The 22,324-nt window shown below is 37.6% G+C and overlaps 2 protein-coding genes across 2 annotated transcripts; both read right to left on the bottom strand.

Moving 5' to 3' along the window:
* Positions 1-439: 439 nt before the first annotated feature.
* On the bottom strand, positions 440-1,417 carry LOC311075981 (olfactory receptor 1F1-like; the record flags this gene model as incomplete). The annotated part of the gene is made up of 1 exon (XM_084103732.1): positions 440-1,417. The coding sequence occupies one exon, from the start codon at positions 1,415-1,417 to the stop codon at positions 440-442; it is 978 nt and encodes a 325-aa protein (XP_083959858.1).
* Positions 1,418-11,566: 10,149 nt separating this feature from the next.
* tpbgl (trophoblast glycoprotein like) lies at positions 11,567-13,601 on the bottom strand. The gene has a single exon (XM_084105204.1). The coding sequence runs from the start codon at positions 13,458-13,460 to the stop codon at positions 12,417-12,419; it is 1,044 nt and encodes a 347-aa protein (XP_083961330.1). The 5' UTR covers positions 13,461-13,601; the 3' UTR covers positions 11,567-12,416.
* Positions 13,602-22,324: the final 8,723 nt, after the last annotated feature.

The raw sequence follows: 22,324 nt of genomic DNA, 5'->3' as shown, positions 1-22,324 counted from the left end.
TTCGTATGGGTTGTTACATGTGCTGTACACCTGGTGCAATCTTTGCACTTTGATTACCAAGCAGCTTTTGATAATCATAAGAGACATGGTAGACAATAGATACAGGGAAAGAACATTACTGTATTAAAAAGAACTTGGTTTTATATGTGTGGTGATAAATAATTTAGAGGCTCTTTCCCAGGTGTGAACATTTTACAGAGATGTTGCACAATGAAAGAATACATGGAGTGGTTCTTTATGATAAAATTAAAGTATGCTAGCTCTTACAAGATAACTGCAGAGCATTGAGGAATTGGAATTGGATATTTAAGTTTTATTGAAAAACAATGCATTTTAATATGAACACAAAATAATACCAAAAGCATCACAGAAATCCTCCAAGATAACATTATAAATAATCTCAGCACTTTGCACTTGAGCCGCAATTATGTTCTATACATTAATGTGCATTTTTAAGAGGATGAACAGACAGTCTGTGGGTTAACAAAGAATGAATCCTGCTTCTAATCTCTTTAGTTTTCAATGAGTAAAGGATGGGATTCACAAAGGGTGTGATGAGGGATGACAAAGACAAGCACACAAGAACAGCATTGGAGTTCCAAAAAGCTCCAAAAAATTTTATATTGAAGATAACTAAAATTGGAATGAAGAATAAGGTCACTGACACGAGGTGTTCGATGCATGTGTACAGCGCCTTATACCGGCTCTGATTATTTTTCATTCTGAATACAGCGATCAATATACTTATGTAAGTCAAGAAAATAAAAGTAATAGGTACAACTATGATGAGTATACCTAAAGAAGTGCCAAAATTCCACTGGTGCATCCTATCATTGCAAGCAAGTTCTAAAACAGGAGCATAATCGCAAAAATAGCTGTCGACATTAAGAGAGCCACAAAATGAGAGGGGCAGGATGGATATAGTAGCAGAGATTATTACAACACCACAAAATAACCAAATTGCACCAATTATGTAAGCCATTCTGGTGTTTGTGTTTATAGACTCCTGTCTTAAAGGCAAGCAGATCGCAATGAATCTGTCATAAGAGAGAACACATATGGAAAACGACTCGAGGCATACAAAAGTATAGTAAGTGAACATTTGCACAAGGTACCATTTAAATGGCACAAAATTGTCTAGAAAAAGATGAGTCTTTATCATGCCAGGCACAAGAGAAGTGCTGAGAACAAGATCAACCAAAGCCAGATTACCAACAGCCATGAACTTTGGGACATGCAGTCGGTGGTCATAGAAAATGATGATGATCAGAAAGACATTGCATATGACTGTGATCACATAGAGCACAGTGAGGAAAATGACATAAATTTCCTTGTACGGCATTGAAATCATGCCAACAATGTAAAATCCTGCAGGCTGAATGAGGGAGTTGTTGGGGGCAGAATTGCCGTTCTGCATAGCCGTCCTTCCTTTACGACCAAGTTTCCTTGCAGCGCGCTTTGCTTTCAGTGGACGAGAAACCAGATTCCTATGAGAAACAGTCACAAACAGCCTGTGCTTTATAAATCACCTTTAACATCTGTATTATTTGATGGCAAAAGTCATTAAAACATTCAACCAGAAATCTAACAATGAAAATGTTACATTGTCTTAATAATACATGAAAAGGTGTTGTGGTGGTTTGTGGACAACACGTTTTTGCCTCTGTTTCACAGTTCGGATCCTTAATGAAACTTGAGAACATTTATGGGGAATATATTGTCAAATTTGTTCTCCAGAGGTGTTATTAAACAGGAGAGAACCTCCAGTATCAACTAGTCTTGAGAGAAAAGACATTCATTAGTGGTTTTTGCTTCACTAATGTGAGATTATTGATGGTGTGACTAATTGCCTTAATTGCCACTAATTAGTCTGTTTGTTTTTGTGTTCATTTTTGTAACAACAATATAATCTCCCAGAGGGATAATATGAAGACAGCATTAAGAACTCCATAACTCCATAACACTCAAAGTGGGAAAATCATATAACAAAAACCTTAAAGGTAACACTTTATTTTAGGGTCAAATTCTCACTATTAGTTGCTTATTAGCATCAGAATCAGAAAGAGCTTTATTGCCAGGTATGTTTATACATATGAGGAATTTGTTTTGGTGACAGAAGCTTCAGCACAAACAGAATGACAGTGACATGACATAGATAATAAAAAGAATAAAAAATATAGCTGCGAGCAGCGATTGCAGGCCCAAGCCGGTGGCACCGCCACCCTGGTGCCTTTAGTTACACTAAAGCCACCGGGGTGGCGGTGTCACCGGCTTGGGCCCTCCACTTTTTAGTTCATTCCTACTTCCATAGGAATTCATTGAAAACGCTCGCTCTGCACCATTATCCATGTCAGTGCGGTCAAAAGCATTTTGAAAGTGACACACTTCCTGCTGCCAGTTATCTAATCGGCCTGCTGAAGCACAAACACACTGCTGAAGTTTCATCAAGATCAGTTAACGTATGCAGAAATTATATTACTTAGTGTTTCTCTTTTCTCGCCATAAATTCGTTTCCTCGCCACGGCCAAACCGTTCGAGATATCAAAAATCCGTCCGCAATTTAGCATCCTCAATGTCTTGACTTCATGCTGACCGAGTTTGGAGGCAATTGGATGAATTCTCTAGGATGAGTACATCAAATTCCACAGCATGCGTTTTTCAAACAACCCATAATAGCCGACTTCCTGTTGGGCGGAGCTAATAACTTAATATTGGAAGTTGTTCGGCCCGATGCGATCTATATGTGTACCGAGTTTCATATTAATTCATGCAAGCGTGTTTGATATATGGACCAAGTTTTCAGACCGTGTGCAAGGGGGCGCTGTTGAGCCCCCCTGCCACGCCCGGGTACCAGCTTCAGCCCGGCTCTGATGACCGTGGGTTCTGACCTGTGTGAAAAGTTTCAAGAGTTTTTGAGCACGTTAAGGGCCCCAAAAGCCCCTGAAACCTTGAAAAACAAAGATTAAATGGAATAGACACCCCCCCCCCCCCACACACACACACACACACACAGAGACACACAGAGAGAGAGAGAAAATTCTCCAGAAAATCCACATTCAAACCAAAATATCTGACTTCCTGTTGGTCTGAGGTAATGACTGTAAATTAGAAAGTTGTCCGGCTTGATGAGAACAATACACCTACCAAGTTTTGTGATTCTAGGAAAAACTAAGCCCCCATTTTTGACTAAAGGTGGCGCTACTGAGCCATTCCACCACGCCGGTTTCTGAAACTTTGCACATGTCTACTGGATAATAAATGTGATGTGTCTGTCGAGTTTCATGCATTTTCAAGCATGTGAAGAGTCTCAAAAGCATCCGAAAAGAATATTAAAGTTTGATGCGTTGCCACGGCAACAGTATCTAAGATATCAATAATCCTTCCACAGGTCTACATCTGCCGTGCGTCTACATTATACACATAAAGTTTTAAGCAAATCGGGCAAAAATAAGAGGGTGATTTCAAAGCATTTTGAAAGTGACACACTTCCTGTTGCCAGTTGGTGGCGCTATAACTTTGACTCACAAATGTCACATCCATGTGATCGGCCTCTTACAACGAACACACTGCTGAAGTTTCAGCAAGATCAGATAATGTATGCAGAAGTTATAACACACTTCCTGTGTCCCATTATTCGCCATAAATTTGTTTCCTCGCCACGGCCAAACCGTTCGAGATAACAAAAATCTGTTCGCAAGAATTCATCCTCAATGTCTTGACTTCATTCACACCAAGTTTGGTGGCGATCGGATGAATTCCCTAGGAGGAGTATTTCACATTCCATTGTATGCGTTTTCCAAACAACGTATAATAACCGACTTCCTCCGACTTGCCGCGGGTTCTGACCTGTGTGCAAAGTTTCAAGAGTTTTTGAGCATGTTAAGGGCCCCAAAAGTGGCAAAAAGGCACAAAAAAAAATAATGAAGAAAAAAAAAAAGAAAAGAAAAAAAATAATCCTTACGAAAACAATAGGGCCTTCGCCCTTTCAGGGCTTGGGCCCTAAAAATAATCCTTACGAAAACAATAGGGCCTTCGCCCTTTCAGGGCTTGGGTACGGTGGCCGAGAGAGCTCACCCGCAAATTAAGAAAACATCTTCATCAGTTTCACAACACGTGTGCTCCAAATACTCACAACACAACCAAATACAGAAACGCGCTGCAAAAGTTCACAACACAAACAAATACAGAAACGCGCTGCAAATAGGACAGAACACAACGGAAATGTTTCCGGGGAACCCAATAAGTGACGGACGGACGGCTGGGACGTGCTTATTGCTCGTGAGCTTTACCTATGCCCTACTCTCTTAAAAGGGCAGACGGCAGAGCCCTTGAATTGGGCACTTTGGAGGGAGCGGGGCACTTGTGTGCCATTATGTTGATGAAGGGAGCAACAAAAGACAACGTAATTTCCTCATTATTTTCACCTGGGATGTTCCCATGACAACACAGTGCGTGTCCATCAGCTGAATAGCTGTTCTTACCAGAAATATAGTATTATTGCTGTTAACATAACTGTTGCAAATAAATATACATTTTATACAACAAAGTTTTTAAAATATGCATTATATCTGTGTGTGAGTGTCTCAACTTTAAAACTTGCCGTCTCATATTTGGACCCTAGCTGCATTCTAACATTTCTTATGAAACTTATTTTAACATAACATGACAAAATGTGTACAATGTAACTGATGTATAGATTAATGTCTTTCCCTCATGTTCTTTTTCCTCTATCTTTATTTATTTATTTATTTATTTATTTTAGTCTTCATTGTACTTTTTAGTATTCTTATGACATTGAACATATTGTAAATACATTTTGTATATTGTATACAAAGTTGTATGTCATAAACGTGTCATCTCTGTATGTTTTGCAAAAAAATTAAATAATAATAAAAGTAGAACGTCCTAGCCGGGTCCGTCACTTATTGGGTTCCCCGGAAATATTTCCATTGTGTTCTGTTCTATTTGCAGCGCGTTTCTGTATTTGGTTGTGTTGTGAGTATTTGGAGCACACATGTGTTGTGAAACAGATGAAGATGTTTTCTTAATTTGCAGGTGTTTTTCTATTTGCATGTGTTTTCTTCAGTTGCAGCGTGTTGAGCTCTCTCGGCCACCGTACTTGGGCCCTAATAAGTAAATAGGAAATAAAAATATACAAGAAAAAAAACACAATATACAAAAATAGGCAATGGACAATATATGTGTGTACAGGTATGTTATGTAAAGGAAGGAAATGTAAATAAGTATGGTGTTTTAAATAAATAAATGTATAATAGTGTTGTGTAATGTACATCCTTATTGCCAAGTGGGGGCATTAACTGTTCATGAGATGGATTGCCTGAGGGAAGAAACTGTTCCTATGCCTGGCCGTTCTGGTGCTCAGTGCTCTGTTGCGCCGACCAGACGGCAAAAGTTCAAAGAGGAAGTGGCCTGTATGTGAGGGGTCCAGAATGATTTTGCCAGCCCTTCTACTCACTCTGGATGAGTACAGTTCTTAGAGAGTGGGGAGGGTTGTACCAGTGATTAGCTCAGCAGTCCGGACTATCCGCTGTAATCTTCTAAGGTCTGATTTGGTGAAACAGACAGATATAGAAGTGCAGTAGAACTATATCAGCAGCTCCTGTGGCAGGTTTAAATTCCTCAGCTGGCAAAGGATGTGCATTCTCTGAGAGACAAGAGAATGACTACAACTGCACTTTGATGTGTGAACACAAGTTACACAGCTTGATTGATTGAGGTGTTAAAATGACATCAATCCTGAAACTTCTTTCTTCCTTTCTATTATAATTGCGTTTAGAGATGTCAAGTTGTCGCTGTAATTTAAAATAAATGAAACTGAGATGCCTGAAGGCACCGATTAATTTGACAAGTATAACACTATGAAAAAAAACCACTTTATATTAAAGTGCCCCTATTATGCTATTTTAAAGGCTTCTAATTTTGTTTGAGGTCTCCTACAACAGTTTTATATGCATCAAGGGTCAAAAAACACTTTCATTTTCTCATAATATACATTGCACATCACCACATTTTTCAGTGATTATCAAACGACTCATTGGATGAATCAGTCTCTTTAAAGGGTAACTAAACCCTAAAACAACTTTTTTTAGTTAATGATCTGTAAGACTGGGGCTTTATTAGTGCTGTTCATTGATTCAAGTAATTTTTTTGACATTTGGGTTTAAAGTGTTTTAATTCTACAATATATGGTGTAAAAACGTCTGAGTGCTGCCCTCTTCAGGTTGAACAGTGGCTACTGCAGTTGAATTTTCCTATTGGAAGTTGTGGTGGCTGGTGACGTCAGATGGAACCAGCTAACCATGCCCTTGCCTACAGAGAGATGCGTCTCAGATGCACGCCCCCTCTCCACTGGGCTCTGCCTACTTTTTCAGCATTTTTCAAATATTGCCAGTGGGTGGAGTCAGGCTCTGACCAGGGGTTTAGTTAACCTTTAAATCCCTCCTTTCCGCAAGCTAATCTGCTCTGATTGGCCAGATGGCCCAGTCTGTAGTGATTGGTCTACCGCTTACAGCACACATCGGAAACAAAACGCCCATTACCATTAACTTCAGCTCCGGAGGCTTCCTAAAGCTCAGCTTGTACACACAGTAAAGACCCGTATTTTACCGTATCTATCCGAGTCCAATTATGAAACATTGGATGAACTACTTATTCAACCCGAACCTCCATCGCAAGCACGACTTGAGCAGGATGTTTCTCAGTGATAAGCTGTTCAGTTTGAGGAACATTAGGAGATGTTTCAACTGTAATTTCTCACCATCAGCATTAACAAGTGTATGTCCAAACAAACATGTTTCATTTCTAATTTATTGCAGTGCACATGCGAGAACTGCATTAACTGTGTCAATAACGGTGAATACGTTAGCCGAGCACTAACGTGAATGACTGATGTAACATTAAAGTTCCTTTATCCATCCTTTTTCTTTACTCAAAGTAGTAAGAACGACAATCTGCATTAGACAGTTTTAGGCAGTAGTGGCCCACAGCTGATTTGCAGAACTATTTCAGTAAGACAGTCATAACGTGACTAATCCAGTTAGCCGGACACTTACACAATATAAAACACAAAACTACGTATTTTAAACACCTAGTAGAAAATATATACATCAATTATTATTCATACTTACAGGTTGTGATTCTGAGGAGCAAGTTGTTCCAAATAAACAGAGTACTAACCCATCTTTCAAGAGCAAGCGTTTTGTGAATCCTGCGTTGAACTCCGAGATTTGAGAAGCAGTTGTCAGTAAAATTAAGAGTTTGAAGGCGGGACAAGTTGTTTGAGGGAGGACAACGTACAACTAGCGGGCATTATGCAAATGTATTTTCTGGTGGCGTAAAACCGGTTTATGTGGTTTTGAGTCGATTCCTTCTTTTGAGAGAGAGTAACTTTATTTATCATGCACTTTCGAGTTTACAACTTTGCAGAACGTTTACATTCACAAACAGCTATATTACACACTGCATGAAAGGGAATATTAAAAACAAAACAAAATAGGGGCACTTCAAAACACATCACCATATCTGTCTTAATTTGGAGTGCACTATTAAAAAAAGTGCCATCCTCACCATCCTTATCGATTTTGTCTTCATAACCCACATTTTATCTGCTTTAAACTTATAATTAGCTTTGATAACATATAATCTTCATTCATTTTAATCAAAGCTTACACTCAAAGGATTTGGCCTGGCCAGAGGTTATTGGATTGAGCAAATCCAATTCAAGGTGTTTCAAGTGGTCACAGCCTCTCCAAAAGTATAATTTTCGTATATTAACCTGCACTGTACCGGCATTGAGTATCAGTTATTCAATTTATGTACAGTACCTTAATTCATTGTGTAGTATTTGGCTTCAAAGCACGACCTCTCTCGTATCCTGTGATTGTTTCGGAGCAGCTGAAGCCGTTTCTCATCACTCTGTGTGAAATACAGACTGAACGGCGGGTCAGAACAGTTAATGTCATACTTTTACGCTCATATGGAGTGAAGTTGTCATATTTTATACCACTCTGTGATCAAATTATAGGATAGCAAGCTTACTGAGACTTCATGTGATGAGGATTTTACTAAAGAGACCTATGGAATAGTGTGCGTGAAATGTTTTGTGGCTGCAAGGGTTTTTAAGCTGTTTTTGCAAAATCTCATGTATAAATGTATTTGCTGGATTTGAAAATTAGATCATTGTGGGCTTATTGAATATGTGTCAGTTTTGTGAACTTAAAAGAAATAGAAAGTTCTAAATACTCATAAAAGCTCATTTGATTTGAGTTTACCGTATACTCAAACCAATTAACTATTTTGAGCATTAGGTTTACACACACACACAACCTAATAACTCACAACCTATAATGTCTTTAAATAAAGACAACATTGACAAAGTGACTGTCTTTGTCTGTCTTAAAGCAATTCTGAGACAAAAACAAATCAGGTCTAGTCTGTGTGAATGATTTCTGCCCTAATTAGCCCCAAGCTTCTCTCATCTCATGAGGGCAAGAGGAAATTACTCTCAAAACTTAAATGAAAAAAGGTCACTGAGGTCGCCCTAAATTTGGTGTTTATTTGTTCATTAAAAATGATCAGTTTCAATAGAGATTATCTTACTAAGGATTATTGAAATATTGAGAGTTGGCTGCAGTGATGTATGGCAAGATAAAATTCTGATGTGAATATTAATGAGATGTTGCATCAGATACATCATGTGTATCATCTTCTGCCACCTGGATTTTAGAAGCTTCAGGTAGACAGCAAACTGACAAGAGCCTGTCAAAACCTTCAAATATATTTAGTTTGAAAGCTGCTTTTCCCTCATGATTGCTGATGAATTTTTTTTTTTTTTTTGACAATTGCCATCAATTATGAAAGACAAACACTTATATTTCATCATTTTCTGTGGGTTATGTAATGAGCCACAGTTTTCCAAGAGTCCCTTTCCTCAAACTAGTCAACACATTAAGGATTTTAATGAGTCTCAATTAGAGCATTGGAGCAACAACCCTTTTTAAATAATGTGTCCATGACAGTATCTTGACAATTCTAAATGCATACACACCCCAATAATTAGTAAGTACCTGTTATGTATTTTACATACTCAAGGTCAAGAATAAGATGACACAGACATGAGTACCTAACGGAGATCATGCTAATAATATAACTTTATATGACAAGCTTCTTTGCAGATGGAAAAATCACATAAGAACAGTTGCTATAATAGTTTTTCAAGAGTCCCTGAACGTTAACTCCTGAAAAACTTTTACTGAAAATAGGTAGTTGCTTGACCGGCACTATGCTAAGGTGTTCCTTGTGCAAAAAAAGATAGTATAGAATGGTAATGGGTTGTCCTAGCACTATAAAGAGTTAGATGAGTTGGCACAAGACCAGAGCAGCACAAAACGGCTGGCCATTATAAGAGAAAATAGCCTATTCAAAGGGTTTTATTCTTTATCTCTTGCTCTTTTTCTTTTTTTGCTGTGGTCGGCATAAATATTTGACTGTTTCCTCAATTTTAGAAAGTCAATGAATTGGACAAAGTCATTTCGAATTTCACTCAGGCTTACAGGGGGAATGGACTCTGAGTCAGAGGCCTAATTCTTTACACACAGAGTGTGACTAACTCAAAGATGCTGAGAGACTGGGGTCTGGAGTAGGTCATGTGAGATTAATAAATGTATGTGTGAAATTAAATCAGGGTGGGAAAGAAGATTCACCTTCTGAAGATGAATGATGCTGAGGCAGAATCTTTTTTTATCATCTAAGACTTGAACTGATGCCATCAGCACATATTAACACCTGCAGCTTTCTTAACCAGAATCAGCACCACTAGTTTTGCAATATTTTGAGAATCCTCAAAACCCTATTTTGAGTACATTTTCTGAAAATAATGAAATACGGTATGAATCCCTAAAGGGACAGTAACATAAAAATATTTATTTTTTAAATTATAAAGAAATTACTATTTCCTCAAAATATTAGGGCTCAAATAATATGATTTAATGTTTTTCTTAAAATATTGTTCTTATTTTCAAATTGCAGGAGCAATTTGAAAGAAATAATTGGCTCAAAATAAATTTACTATTTAACATTTCCATTTACTCACCCTTATTTTCTTCCAAACTATATGACATTTTATCTGTGAAACACAAGGATGAGAAGATGGTGATTGTAACTGTGAAACACCAAAACTTGCATAAAAGTACCATAAAAGTAGTCCATACATCCTGTCTAGTGGAATGTAACTCCCTCTCTCCCTCGTGTGATCCAGTCATGTGATCTCTGTTTCCCACCTGTGTGAAAACAAGAATAAATGTCGGGCGGACCTTTATTTTGTCCATCGGGAATTGATCTGATGGTTGTGGTTTGCTCTTGCTGTGATGTCATGTGAGTGACAGGTTGTTCCGCCCTCGCACCAATTAACACGTCGAAGAGATGTCACTGCAAGAGGGAGGGGGAAGTTATTTTAATTGAAGATTACAAGGGCACATGAATTAAAAACAAATATGCATGGATAAGTCATTTATATTAAATATTGCAATAATAAAAAATAATAAAAAAAGAAGAATTGTCCATTTTGATATCATGGTGATTTTAAGTTGTATCCACTCAAAATTGTCTCCTTTCCATTCGGGTTTGTTGCGTACACAAAAACATTTGTTCATTACATGAGCATGACTTAGGAAAAGGAGAAACTGCACAAACCTCATTGGTTCACGCATCCATCGTGATATTCTAATTCAAATTGAATTTTGGGAGTAAGCAATAATTAATAATTAGAAAAAAGTCTCCCACACGCTGAAAACGAATGTTTAAAATGACTACCCAACCTCTCTAATATCTGTATTCCACAGGATACAGAAACCATCAATGCAGTGAACATTAATAACAAACTTTATATTAAAAAATTATTCAGGCTAAATGGATTTGCACAGGACATTCATTTTCTGTTCAGTACCCACAGGATTTGTATCAGGGGTTGTGCTGGTGTGCAACTGACCTTGTGTTTAAAATCAAACACCCAATCATAAGGAACCAAGTAATTAAACCTGGGCAAATGAAGCATCTCAGGGGCGAGACCCAGGATTTATAGGACATCCGCCTCTTATAGTTATGACCCTGATGAGATTAATCCCAGCTATAATTATGTCACAGATTTGTCTTCAGCCAATGCCTCTGTTCTTTTATTAGCAGCAAATTGTCTCCAACTATCATCAGTATTAGGGAGAGATAGCCGCATAGTAGGTTATTTAAAGAGAGTTTGAGATACACACACTACATACATTGTATTGCATTTAAAAGTATTTAATGATATTCCACTTATAAGAAACTGCCATTCGCTTCACTGCAATCAAATGATGCCTTAAAAATGTGTTTGCATTTGGAATAATGGATTTTCTCTAAACCCGGATTAGTTGACATTATTTGATATTCTCAAAGATGAAAATCCAGAATGTTTATTGTAAAAACAAAATGAAGCATGAAGGAACGCATGAGACACGAGATAAACATGAGACACATGCAAAACGCACACACACACAAAGAGCATTCATTGAGGATATCTTGAGCTTTATTGAGGATACAAGTAAAATGGTATTATGTCACTGCTCTATATTGTAATTTCATCAGAAGGTTATCCAGGCTGCATCACAGTAATTTAAAATATGATATATATTGATATAAATATGATAAATATTTAAAATATTAGAATTGTACATCTTTTGCACAGTCAAATATCCATACACATAAACAAAATCAAAGGACTAGATTAAACATTGCCAAGAAAAAAAAAAGGACTCATGTCATTGTGTCTCACTCTACACCAAGAGTGTCTGAAATTGGCACTGTATACAAGGTTATGTGGGGTAAAAAAAACAACAAATAAATAAAAAATATGAAAAATTCAAGCAGTTCTCCAGGAAGTGCATATACTGTTTGTGCATATACTTTCACCCTAATGTACTTAAACATTCTCATACTATGTCACAAAAGCTAAATGTATTTACAGTTAAACCACCTGCATTCCATAGCCTAATACCTATTCCTATTTCCTATTGAAACAAATTTCTCACTAAGGATCTTTAAAAAATTCTCATTCCAACAACATTTTGTTGGACAAAAAATTGGACACGCCCATGAGTCCATGATGAGTTATTGAAATTCCAGGTCCATTATCCTAAAACAGGCTGTGTCTGATTTCGAAGGCAGCGCCCTCCGGAGGGTTTCTCATTTGAAACGAGACAGCAATAAAGTTCATTTTAATTGTGTATATCTGCTGAAGGTTAATTTGGTCAACTTATAAGAGTTGCTACACTTGTCTCGAAGCTAACAGACAAAAGCCACAAAACTCCAGTTTCATTACCATAGTGTCTCAGTAAAGAGTCCAAGGAAATGGTGTCACGCGGTTCCGCTTAAACGGCAACGTTTGCTAGTCTGGGATCAGAGTCCTGTTCATATCTGTAATGATACACCTCCATTTGATCCCGGCAGGCCTCTCTGATGTTATTGAGCCACCTCTTAATGCCTCGTCTGTTCAAGTACAACACCATAAGGAACACAACTCCAATGAGGGCTAGCACAATGCCGAGAAGCACATAAGAACCCAAGTCTTGGGGTTTGCATACGTTCACCAGAGGTATATCCTTCTTCTCTTCAGGTTGAGCACATTTCAGAGTTTCCAAGTCTACGCATTGGCGGCTATTCTTAAGCCAATCATAAAACTCCTTCAGTTTGTCACATTTGCACTCGAACGGGTTATGTGATAAGTTAACACTTATTTCCTTGAATTCATTAAATTTTTGTAAATCATCTTTATCCAAGGTGGCGATGGAATTATTTGTCAGTATTAATGTGGTTAAATTGAGGTTATCAAACCCATCTAGAGGAATTGATTTCAAATGGTTTCCAGACAGGTCCAGTGTCTGAAGATTACACAAACTGTCCGTGGAGAGTGCGCTTTGTAATTGGCTCGCGCCCGAAGCCATTAAGGTGTTATTGAGGTAAAGATTACGCAGCTGTCCCAATCCACAAAAAGCATCAGGATTCACAACCATTAAACGGTTGTAACTCAATTCTAAGGAAAGAAGTCGGGGGAGTCCACAAAACGCACAACTTTTGATCTCCCGTATGTTGTTGTCCTCCAGTGACAGCGTGAGCAACTCCATATCTGTCCCGTTGGCTGAAAAAGCTCTCTCGGTTAAAACGGAGATATTGTTTCTGTTCAGAGTTAAGGTTTGGGTCCTTCTCGGCACTTCGAGAGGTAGTTTGATCTGTTCCGTGTCCGCACAGATCACGGTTCTGTCAGACTCATTACATTTGCAGGTATCTGGACATTCATAAGCGTCAACAGACAAAACAAACAAACACATCAGCCCTACGGTAAAATGACATCGCTTTGATATAAGTTGTTTTCGGTTGATTTCCATTTTAATCTTAAACGAATAACAGTCTGTCATTCCAAAACGGACAGGTTTAATAGCCGCATAAATTCTCTTCGTAGTTCGGATTCACTTCGCTCCGGGAAACCGTTTCAGCCATCGAGGAAAGCAGTCCGCGAGGCCAGAGAGTGAGTGTTCAGCCCGGCAGCATTTTCTCTTCCTGCAGCTCCCCTGACGACGCCTACACTTACACTACTAATGCGATCAAGTGCTGTCTAGCAGCATCCCTGAGGTGAGCAAAACCTCGCCCACTTCCCTCAGAGAGAGACATACACAGAGCCGTGTAGTTTTTCAGTTATGACAGAGTGGATACTGAATGAACCTAATGTGAAAACAGTGTCCACAAGCATTTTGGAAACTCTTTCATGGTCTATGGGGCACCTAAACAGGGATGTAAAAATAAAGAAATAGTACTCGTCTAAATTTTCTATAAAAAATAACATTTATTTGGGAGGTATCCACATCTGTACATTAGTATTGAAAAGTCAGTGTTTTTAGCTTTAGAACTAAAACTTGTAAAAACTACTATGTGCTAAATGTGTTTGAGCATGTAAAGGCTGGCATACCCGTTTTTGGGACTGCTATTTTCTATGTACTGATATGTGATACCAACTCTAATAGACACATTTTTGTGGGGATGGATAGAATAAGAAAACAACTAATGACAATAATACATTTAATTTAATAAAGTAAAAAATAAATCTCACACTCAAAGTGCTACAATACAATATAAAAGTATCTAAAAAAGCCTATAAAAACCTTTATTTATATAGCACTTTATACTTATTGTTTCAAAGCAGCTTTACAGTGATAAACAGGAATCAATGATGTGAACGGAGTTAATTTCGGCTGTACGGCAGCTCTAAAAGAAAATAGTGTCATTGTTCAGCTGAAGTCAGTTCAGTGGTGATTCATTTCCGTTGTAAAGATCATCAATTATTAAATTAGTTAATTTCCTCTATAAAGCAATTCTGCAGAAAACAGTGATGTCATCACCCAACTTAGTTCAGTTCTCATGTGATAGTGTCAGTGCAGTAAATTCAATAATATTGTTGATATGCACAGGAATAAACTAAATCAATTAAACATTATAAACAAATTTAAAAAGATGAATAATAATTTCTTCAAACAACTTAAGGTTATTTAAATCTGATTATGTTTGCTTCAACTTTCTATGTAGATGTCTGGGACGGAAGGATCCAGACATATCTATTCATGAAGCACTGTTGACTTGAGCACATTCTACCCACAGGTCTTGCATAACAAGAATTATTCCACCTAGAAAGACAATTCAGAGGACATAACATCTGAAATAACAAACTGAAAAATTAATGAATGTACAAAACAAAAATCCAAGCTTCACATTTCTGCTTTTAAACCCTCTGGCTGTCTTGCCTGCCCGTTGTTCACAGCCAACAACAATAAAGTTGCTGCAGGATTGAATTTTTTTTTTTTATGCTTAACATACTGTGACCACTCCTTTAGACTATTAATTCATGAATACAGTTTTACTAATCCCTATGCATTGATGCCTTAACCCTGCTCACAGTTTACTTGCATGCTCATGGACTGCTAGCACAGCTTTCTAATCCGAAATAATTCATGTGCCAAGTAACATTGACATTTATAATTGGGATGTAGATTTTTATTTTATTTATTATTTATTTTTTTGACATAAACCAATGAATTGAGTTTGATAACGTTGGATTAGTGGGAAAAACAATTGTCTCACAATGAAATATTTAACAGACGAGCACAATGCCAATTCTTTGTAGCCTTGTACAGCCGAAGGATAACTCGGCATGTGCGCTCTGTAATGCCATCTTTGATTTGCTGTATCTGTTCACAGTGTGGCCCCTGCAATCCAATCTACAGTATATTGTGAACTCCAGCTGTCTACAGGGTCTAACGTTACTCCATCATTATCTGTCTATGGGGTACAATCTGTTGGCAGGTAAAGCCTTTTTCAACCCCTTGCAAATTTTGCTGACTGTCTTAAAATTGGTCCATGAACAGTATTTTTGGAGAACAATTGGGTCATTGTTTAATAGTGATGAGGAAATATCCAGGCATCATGTTTGCAATGATACAGTAAAATAGCTTTACTGGCACAATCATACAGACAAATGTAATCGGATCTATAAACTCAGGTGTTAAGGGACATAAAAGAAGGATTCATTTTGGGGACAAAGCTGAAGTTGCTAGCTCCTGCAGAAGGGATGTGGTCACAGGATAAGTCCCTTCTCCACCAAAGGTTACTCGAGTTCAGACGGGAGCACTCAGCATTTAGTCATTTTCTCCAGTCAAGTGGAGCATGTAGCTTTTAACGCTTGGAGATAATTCAATTTTGCGGTATTTCATTACGGTAACCCATCCTCCACCCTTTAGCCACATGAAATGTATTACTGATCACTATACTTTAAATTCTAAACTTCTGCTTTCCACCTTAACTCAGCATTACATTAACTAGACTGAGAAGCAGGCATCGTAATCATCAAAAATGCATGCATCAGACGGGCTATAGTCTAAGTGATAGCTGTTATCAAGTGATGCACCATGATTATTTTATTCAGTGGGTACCTGACAAAGTGGCCTATTTGTGTTTGTCAACCTATGATAAGCCGGTTTGAGGTGTACAACAGATATGAGCTATCATGTTCCAAATGGGCATCTTGGCCGGGTACATTACTTTATCCTGAGGCTGTCTGTCTGGAGTATCACAGTCGGCAAAGTGTCACCATGTCTGTCACTCGTGCTGTAGCCAGAAAGTAAGAGAGATGCTTTTTAGCAGTGCATAAATGTGATAGGACACCAAATATTGTCTGGAATTACTCACTAGTAATGGAAATAAAGCATTGTGTAAATCCTTTATTTAGGACCATTAAGCTTTTGCATAGACAATATACAATTTGCCCCTCCGAAACAAAACAAAAATATTCTATATACACTATACTGGTCAAAAGTTTGGAATAATTAAGATTTTGTAATGTTTTTGAAAGAAGACTAATGCTTACCAAGGCAGCATTTATTTGACCAAAATACAGAAATATTGTGAAATATTGTAAGGACAATGTTTTCTATTTGAATATATTTAAAAATATAATTTATTCCTGTAATGGCAAAGCTGAGTTTTCAGCAGCCATTATTCCAGTCTTCAGTGTCACATGATCCATTAGATATTTCTGTCAATGCTGGAAACATTTTTTGATGCTTAATATTTTTGTGGAAAGAATAGATACACTACCATTCAAAAGTTAGGGTAAATAAGATTATTATTTAAAAAAAGAATGCTTTTATTCAGCAAGGATGCATTAAATTGATCAAAAGTGACAGTAAAGATATTTTATAATGTTAAAAAGATTTCTATTTCAAATAAATGTTGTTCTTTAGAACAAAGAATCCTGAATCAAGAATCATTCATGGAATCCTGAAAAAAAATTCACTAAATCACCATTAGAATGATTTCTGAAAGACACTTTCACACTGAAGACTGGAGTAATGATGCTGAAAATTCAGCTTTGTCATCACAAGAATAAATTAGAGTTTTAAAAATATATTACAATAGTAAACACATATTTTTTATTTAATATTTCACAATAGTAATGTTTTTTTTTACTGTGTCTTTGATCAAATAAATACAGTTTGGTGAGCATAAGAGATTTTCAAAAACATTTAAAAAAATCCTAATTATTCCAATCATTTTACCGGTTGCATAGAAATAATAGAGCACTCATTTCTCATTAATGTAATGCAAAAAACTAATTTGTGTCCCGAACTTGTGTTTTTAGATTGACGTGTTTTTTACATGCACAGTAGTTCTGTGTAATTGTTTGTGTGTGTGTGAGTTTGCATCACATGTGCATTGTTTTGTTAAGTGCATCAATTATGCGTTTGTTCTATGCCTGTCACTTTAAAGTGTGTGTATTGGCAGCATGTGAATGGCTTTCTGCCTGATGGATCAGTAGTAACTGTGCCCTCTGTCTGGGTCCTCTAATAGCTCATTCTCTATTCTGCTCACTTCAGATCAACCCGATCTCTCAACAAATGCTCGGCATTAACCCTAACCACACATTTCCGCAAATGTCCAACATCCACCCCAGAGTGACTGTTAATTGTCAGAGAAGAGAACTCAATCAAACCAGTGCATACTCAAGTCACTCATGCAACACAGAACAATCAAAACCAGACTGTTGAATTACTAATGTGTATACAGCTCAAATTAAGAAAATTATTATAGTGATAGTGGTGTTTTAATCTTATATATCATGTTAGTATTTGTCTTTATTTAAAATTAAAAGTCGGCATGGAAGTTGTGATAGGCTTTTCTTCCCTGTTGTGATGTATATCTAAGTGAAACGTTTTTTTCAACAAGAAAAAATGTAGGACGGGACTTGATTTTGTCCATCGGGAATTGATTGGATGTTTGTGGTTTGCTATTGGTCGATCTTATGTGAGTGACAGGTTGTCAGAGAAAAGAAGAGATGATGTTGCAAGAGGGAGGGGGAAGTTATTTTGATTAAACATTATGAGTACACATGAATTAAAAAATAAAATAATGATGTGCATGGATAAATCATTTATAATAAATACTGCAATAATTATGTTGGTGTAGATAAAATAATTATACTATTATATATTACATATATTATTAATAAAATTATCTCACAATAATTTTAAAATCTAAAAATCAAAACATCCAGATGCATTACAGTAATGAGAGATTGAGAAATGTAAATAATGTTTCAGTGCAATGTGGCCCTAAAAATAGTCTTTATGCAAAATACTTTACTTTCAGGAGTGCAATATGTTGTTCAGTATATTACTTCTCACTTTCATCTAACAATATATGCACTTTTTATTTATTTATTAAAAAAATAAGATTCACCCTGTTCTGTTTTGCAGTATTGAGAGATTTACTTAATTTTTATCAGTTAACATCACCTTTCAAAGACTTCTCAATAGTAAAGGGCTGCATTGTAATGGCAAAGCCTGCAGGTATACGGCTGCCAGTGTGTGTTTTGTTTCCCCCCGTGACCCAGACAAAAGGGTTGGTGGGTGGATGGTGGAGCCTGGAGGAGGTGATTGTGGTTGGGCTTCTCTTCTGCTGGCTCTGATAAGCATTAACAGAGGCTTTTATTTCTCATTAACTCAAGGTGCTTTCCTCACAGCTGAGCGGAGGATGAGGAAATTACACAGGGGCATCTGTGAGGACCTGTATGATGTCAAGAACCTGTGCTCAACCAGGATGTCTGCTATCAAGCTGTGTCTACACCAAACACAGATAAGAAACCTTGTGATTATAATATTACAGCTGTCACATTAACCCGCAGGCTTGACGTAAACAAGGGTGTCATACACTGCAGTTATTGCAGATGTGAGCATCTGACATCTCTGCCTTGTTCTGTCAGCAGAATTTTACTCATCACTTTGTGGTCTCTCACATCAAATGCCTTGATACATAAAACTAGGATGTATGTCATTGTCAACAAAAGACGTCTCACCTTATAAAGAGGTCCAAGCCTGACATGTTCATTCAGATTCAATATATACGCTTTTAAAACTACTTACTATGAGACGCACATACATTCTGAACTCATGCAGACTGTTGGAAAACAATTCAGTTGCTTTGTAAAAAAGTTTGAGCATTTTATGTAAACTAGTGCAAAATGCCCATGCAAAATCAGTTTTTGTGTGTGTTTTTAATAATTGTTGGTTTGGTGTGTTTGAGTGCTCATTGTTACAATTACACAGCAAAAGTTCAGTGACATTTTTATTTGTGCATGGTAAAGCACACAGTGAACTCCGAGAAAACGCTATGCTTGAGCAAACAGTTTGTGAATAGGCTACTGCAAATGATGCCCGTGAAGGAGACTGTGAATGCATTGAATAGGATATGTTTAGTTGGTGAATAGCATAGGCTACTATTACACAGTAGTGATAACGTTAAGCGCACCAGAATGAAATATAATATTCAGAAGGAAACAGCATAGCTGACTTACAGATTCAGTTAACATCCACAAATGAATAAGCGCGTCGATTCAGGGAGCAGTGCAAAGTGCCCGTGCAAAATCAGTTTTTGTGTGTGTTTTTAGTAATTGTTGGTTTGGTGTATTTGAGTGCTCATTGTTACAATTACTCAGCAAAAGTTCAGTGACATTTTTATTTGTGCATGGTAGAAAGCAAATATTGATACTGACATAATGACATACAATAAATGTGGAAAATTTAACTACACGATTGAGGGAGCAGGCTACACAGTGAACTCAGAGAAAACGCTACTTAAGCTCTGCTGCTTTCTTTGACCCTCTCTGTCTCTGGTCCTGGGCTGTGCTCACTCAGTGTCATTGTGAGAGGGGGAGTGGCCAGTGGCTAGAGCGGGAAAAGCCAGTGTGTGCTTCTTTTACCGATATATATTTAATGATATCTTTTGCATTTCTAATCCAAACAACGTCAAACTTGGCACTGCACTTACTCGTGCCCGTAGCAAGACACCTGTCAAGTTTGAAATCCATCGGACTAACGGTTCGAGAGATATGCGAATAACAGACATACAGACACACACACAGACATACTGACAGACAGACAGACACACAGACAGACAGACAGACGTTTCTGTAATTTATAGATAGATGAGATGTGATTGGTGAGTAGCCTACCTTTAACTGTTTATTTCTCCTCTGGCAAACTGAGTCATGAAAAACCTTACCAAGTCAAGCATGCACTTTTCAGGCAAATGAAATTACAGAGATTTAGGACATAATGCAAGACATTTGTGTGTTTCAAAAGCAGTAATGGAAACACACACACACACACAAACAAAAACAGTGTGATGGGTCAGTAGCAGAACAGAAAAAATACAAATGTTTTCTCCATAACCTCTGAAATGTGATATTTTATGGAAATTATTTGTAGTATATATCCGTTTTTTTTAAATAATTTATATAAATAAATTATTTATATTTATTACTTTATATTTCAGCAATATATGTTCATACCAGATTAAAATACCATTCCAAATACTATATTCAAAATGTAATTTTTGAGATACTCCTGAAAATTTTCACGGCCTTTGAAGGACTGTCACTGTACCAAGAAGAACATATATTCATTTAATATATACATATATATCAAATATATTCATATCCTTTTCATTACTATGAGCATTACTATGACAGGTTTTTGTGAGGATATAGATAAGCTTATTTTTTAAGACTTGTCACAAATCTGTCAACCAGCTTCTATAAACATCTCTGGAGGCTTACAGAGGCCATGAAAAGTTTACATGCAGAAAGTATCAGCGATGAAAGTGACCTACAGAAGCAATGTGTCAGTGGAGATTAAAGCTCATGTGTTCACAATATGCTCCCATTTGCTTCACATCAGGGGACCGCTTATGTCCCAAATGGCAAGGATTTGTGGGTAAATAGTGTTCATTCTGTCCCTCCCATCGCTCAAGTCCTTCAAAGCTGCCTCTAAGCAAAGGGTAAGGAGTTGAAGGACTGTGGTACACTATTCTTGCACACATGCAAGGCTGTACCTTCAGCAAGAGGTTTTTCATTCATCACGTACCACCACGTAAACTTAAATCAGCTGTCTGCGTGACAAACGGCTCTGCCCTGATAAAGCACCGACGCAGGTACACGTTCCTCATCAATCAAAAGGCAACAAGGTCATTTATATCTCATCCTCAGTGGGAAACGCGTCCTTTTGCTTCACCCTCAAGGTCATCAATTCTTATAGATCAGGCATCGCTATTAACAGAAGTGAGAATTAGACACACAATCCTCCAAACTGCTTGTGGCGAGCAGAACGAGTCCGAGGGCCGTGGGCCGTGATAGAACGACATGAAGCCGGTGGCGTGATTGATAATGAGCGACACCTGCGCTACACAACGGTCTCGTATCTCTCACGGAGGAGCGGAAGCATAAGGGAGGAGCGACGACAGTGAAGATCGAGAGAGGACAGGCCTGGACTTATGTTGTGTTTGTTTTATTATTAAATCGTGTGTTGAATGTTCGCCGGTTCCCGCCTCCTTCTTCCCACAACATCTAACTGCGTTACACTGCCTTTTTGCAGATGGATTTCATGAAGGAAAATCAATCATCGCTCCGATCAACTCATCATTCATCCCCAACCCGAAGACGGTCTAAAAACCATCCTAATCACTTTCCAGGTCATAAAAATTCAAAAGGATTCCTTCTCAACTCCTCTTCTCCATCTGTCTACAGCGAGGCGGACGCCCCTGAGGCTGTAATCAAGCCGTGTCTTTGATGAACACTGCAGGAGTGCAGAGAGACACACTACTTAAACACTACTCCTAAGCCATGTGAATTAATAATGGAGGTGGATTCCATCTTTGCTTGGTCACTCTGGATTTGTTATACCTGTCTATTGGCCGGAGAGTAACAGATACTTATAAAACGGTGTCACCTGTCAGAGAGGCATTAATTAGTCATCCACAGTTGTAACAGAGCGAGACGCGTCCAGGTGGCAGCGTGAGCTGCAAGGGCAGTGTGGCACGATATCATCTGGTTGCTTGTTCCAACATGGCGATCTTATAATGCATCTCATTCGACCTCTGACATAAATGGCTTCTAAATGAACATCAACACCTTTGGGACAACAGCATCAATTCCCCGTGATACTACCTGGCAACACTCAGCTGATGAACAAGATATCAAAACTGTTGTGGATCTACTTCCCTATACTAAACCTAATTTAATCAAGTGGATTTAACGCCATGATCTTATTTGCAGATTTTCTACACATGACGCACTTCTTGTAAATGTATTCTTTTATTATTAATATTTAATATATTTTTAATTCGTCACAATATTTTTAATCTTGCAAAACTCTGCCCAAAAATGTATCATATAAAATGG

This window comes from Abramis brama (assembly GCF_963993115.1).
Source record: "Abramis brama genome assembly, chromosome: 25".
Classification (NCBI taxonomy): domain Eukaryota; kingdom Metazoa; phylum Chordata; class Actinopteri; order Cypriniformes; family Leuciscidae; genus Abramis; species Abramis brama.
The sequence above is the reverse complement of the archived record's forward strand: the minus strand, read 5'-3'. Positions and strand labels throughout refer to the sequence as shown.

Excerpts from the sequence above, each read along its gene's own strand:
- tpbgl (XM_084105204.1), bottom strand. The coding sequence starts at position 13,460 with ATGACAGACTGTTATTCGTTTAAGATTAAAATGGAAATCAACCGAAAA.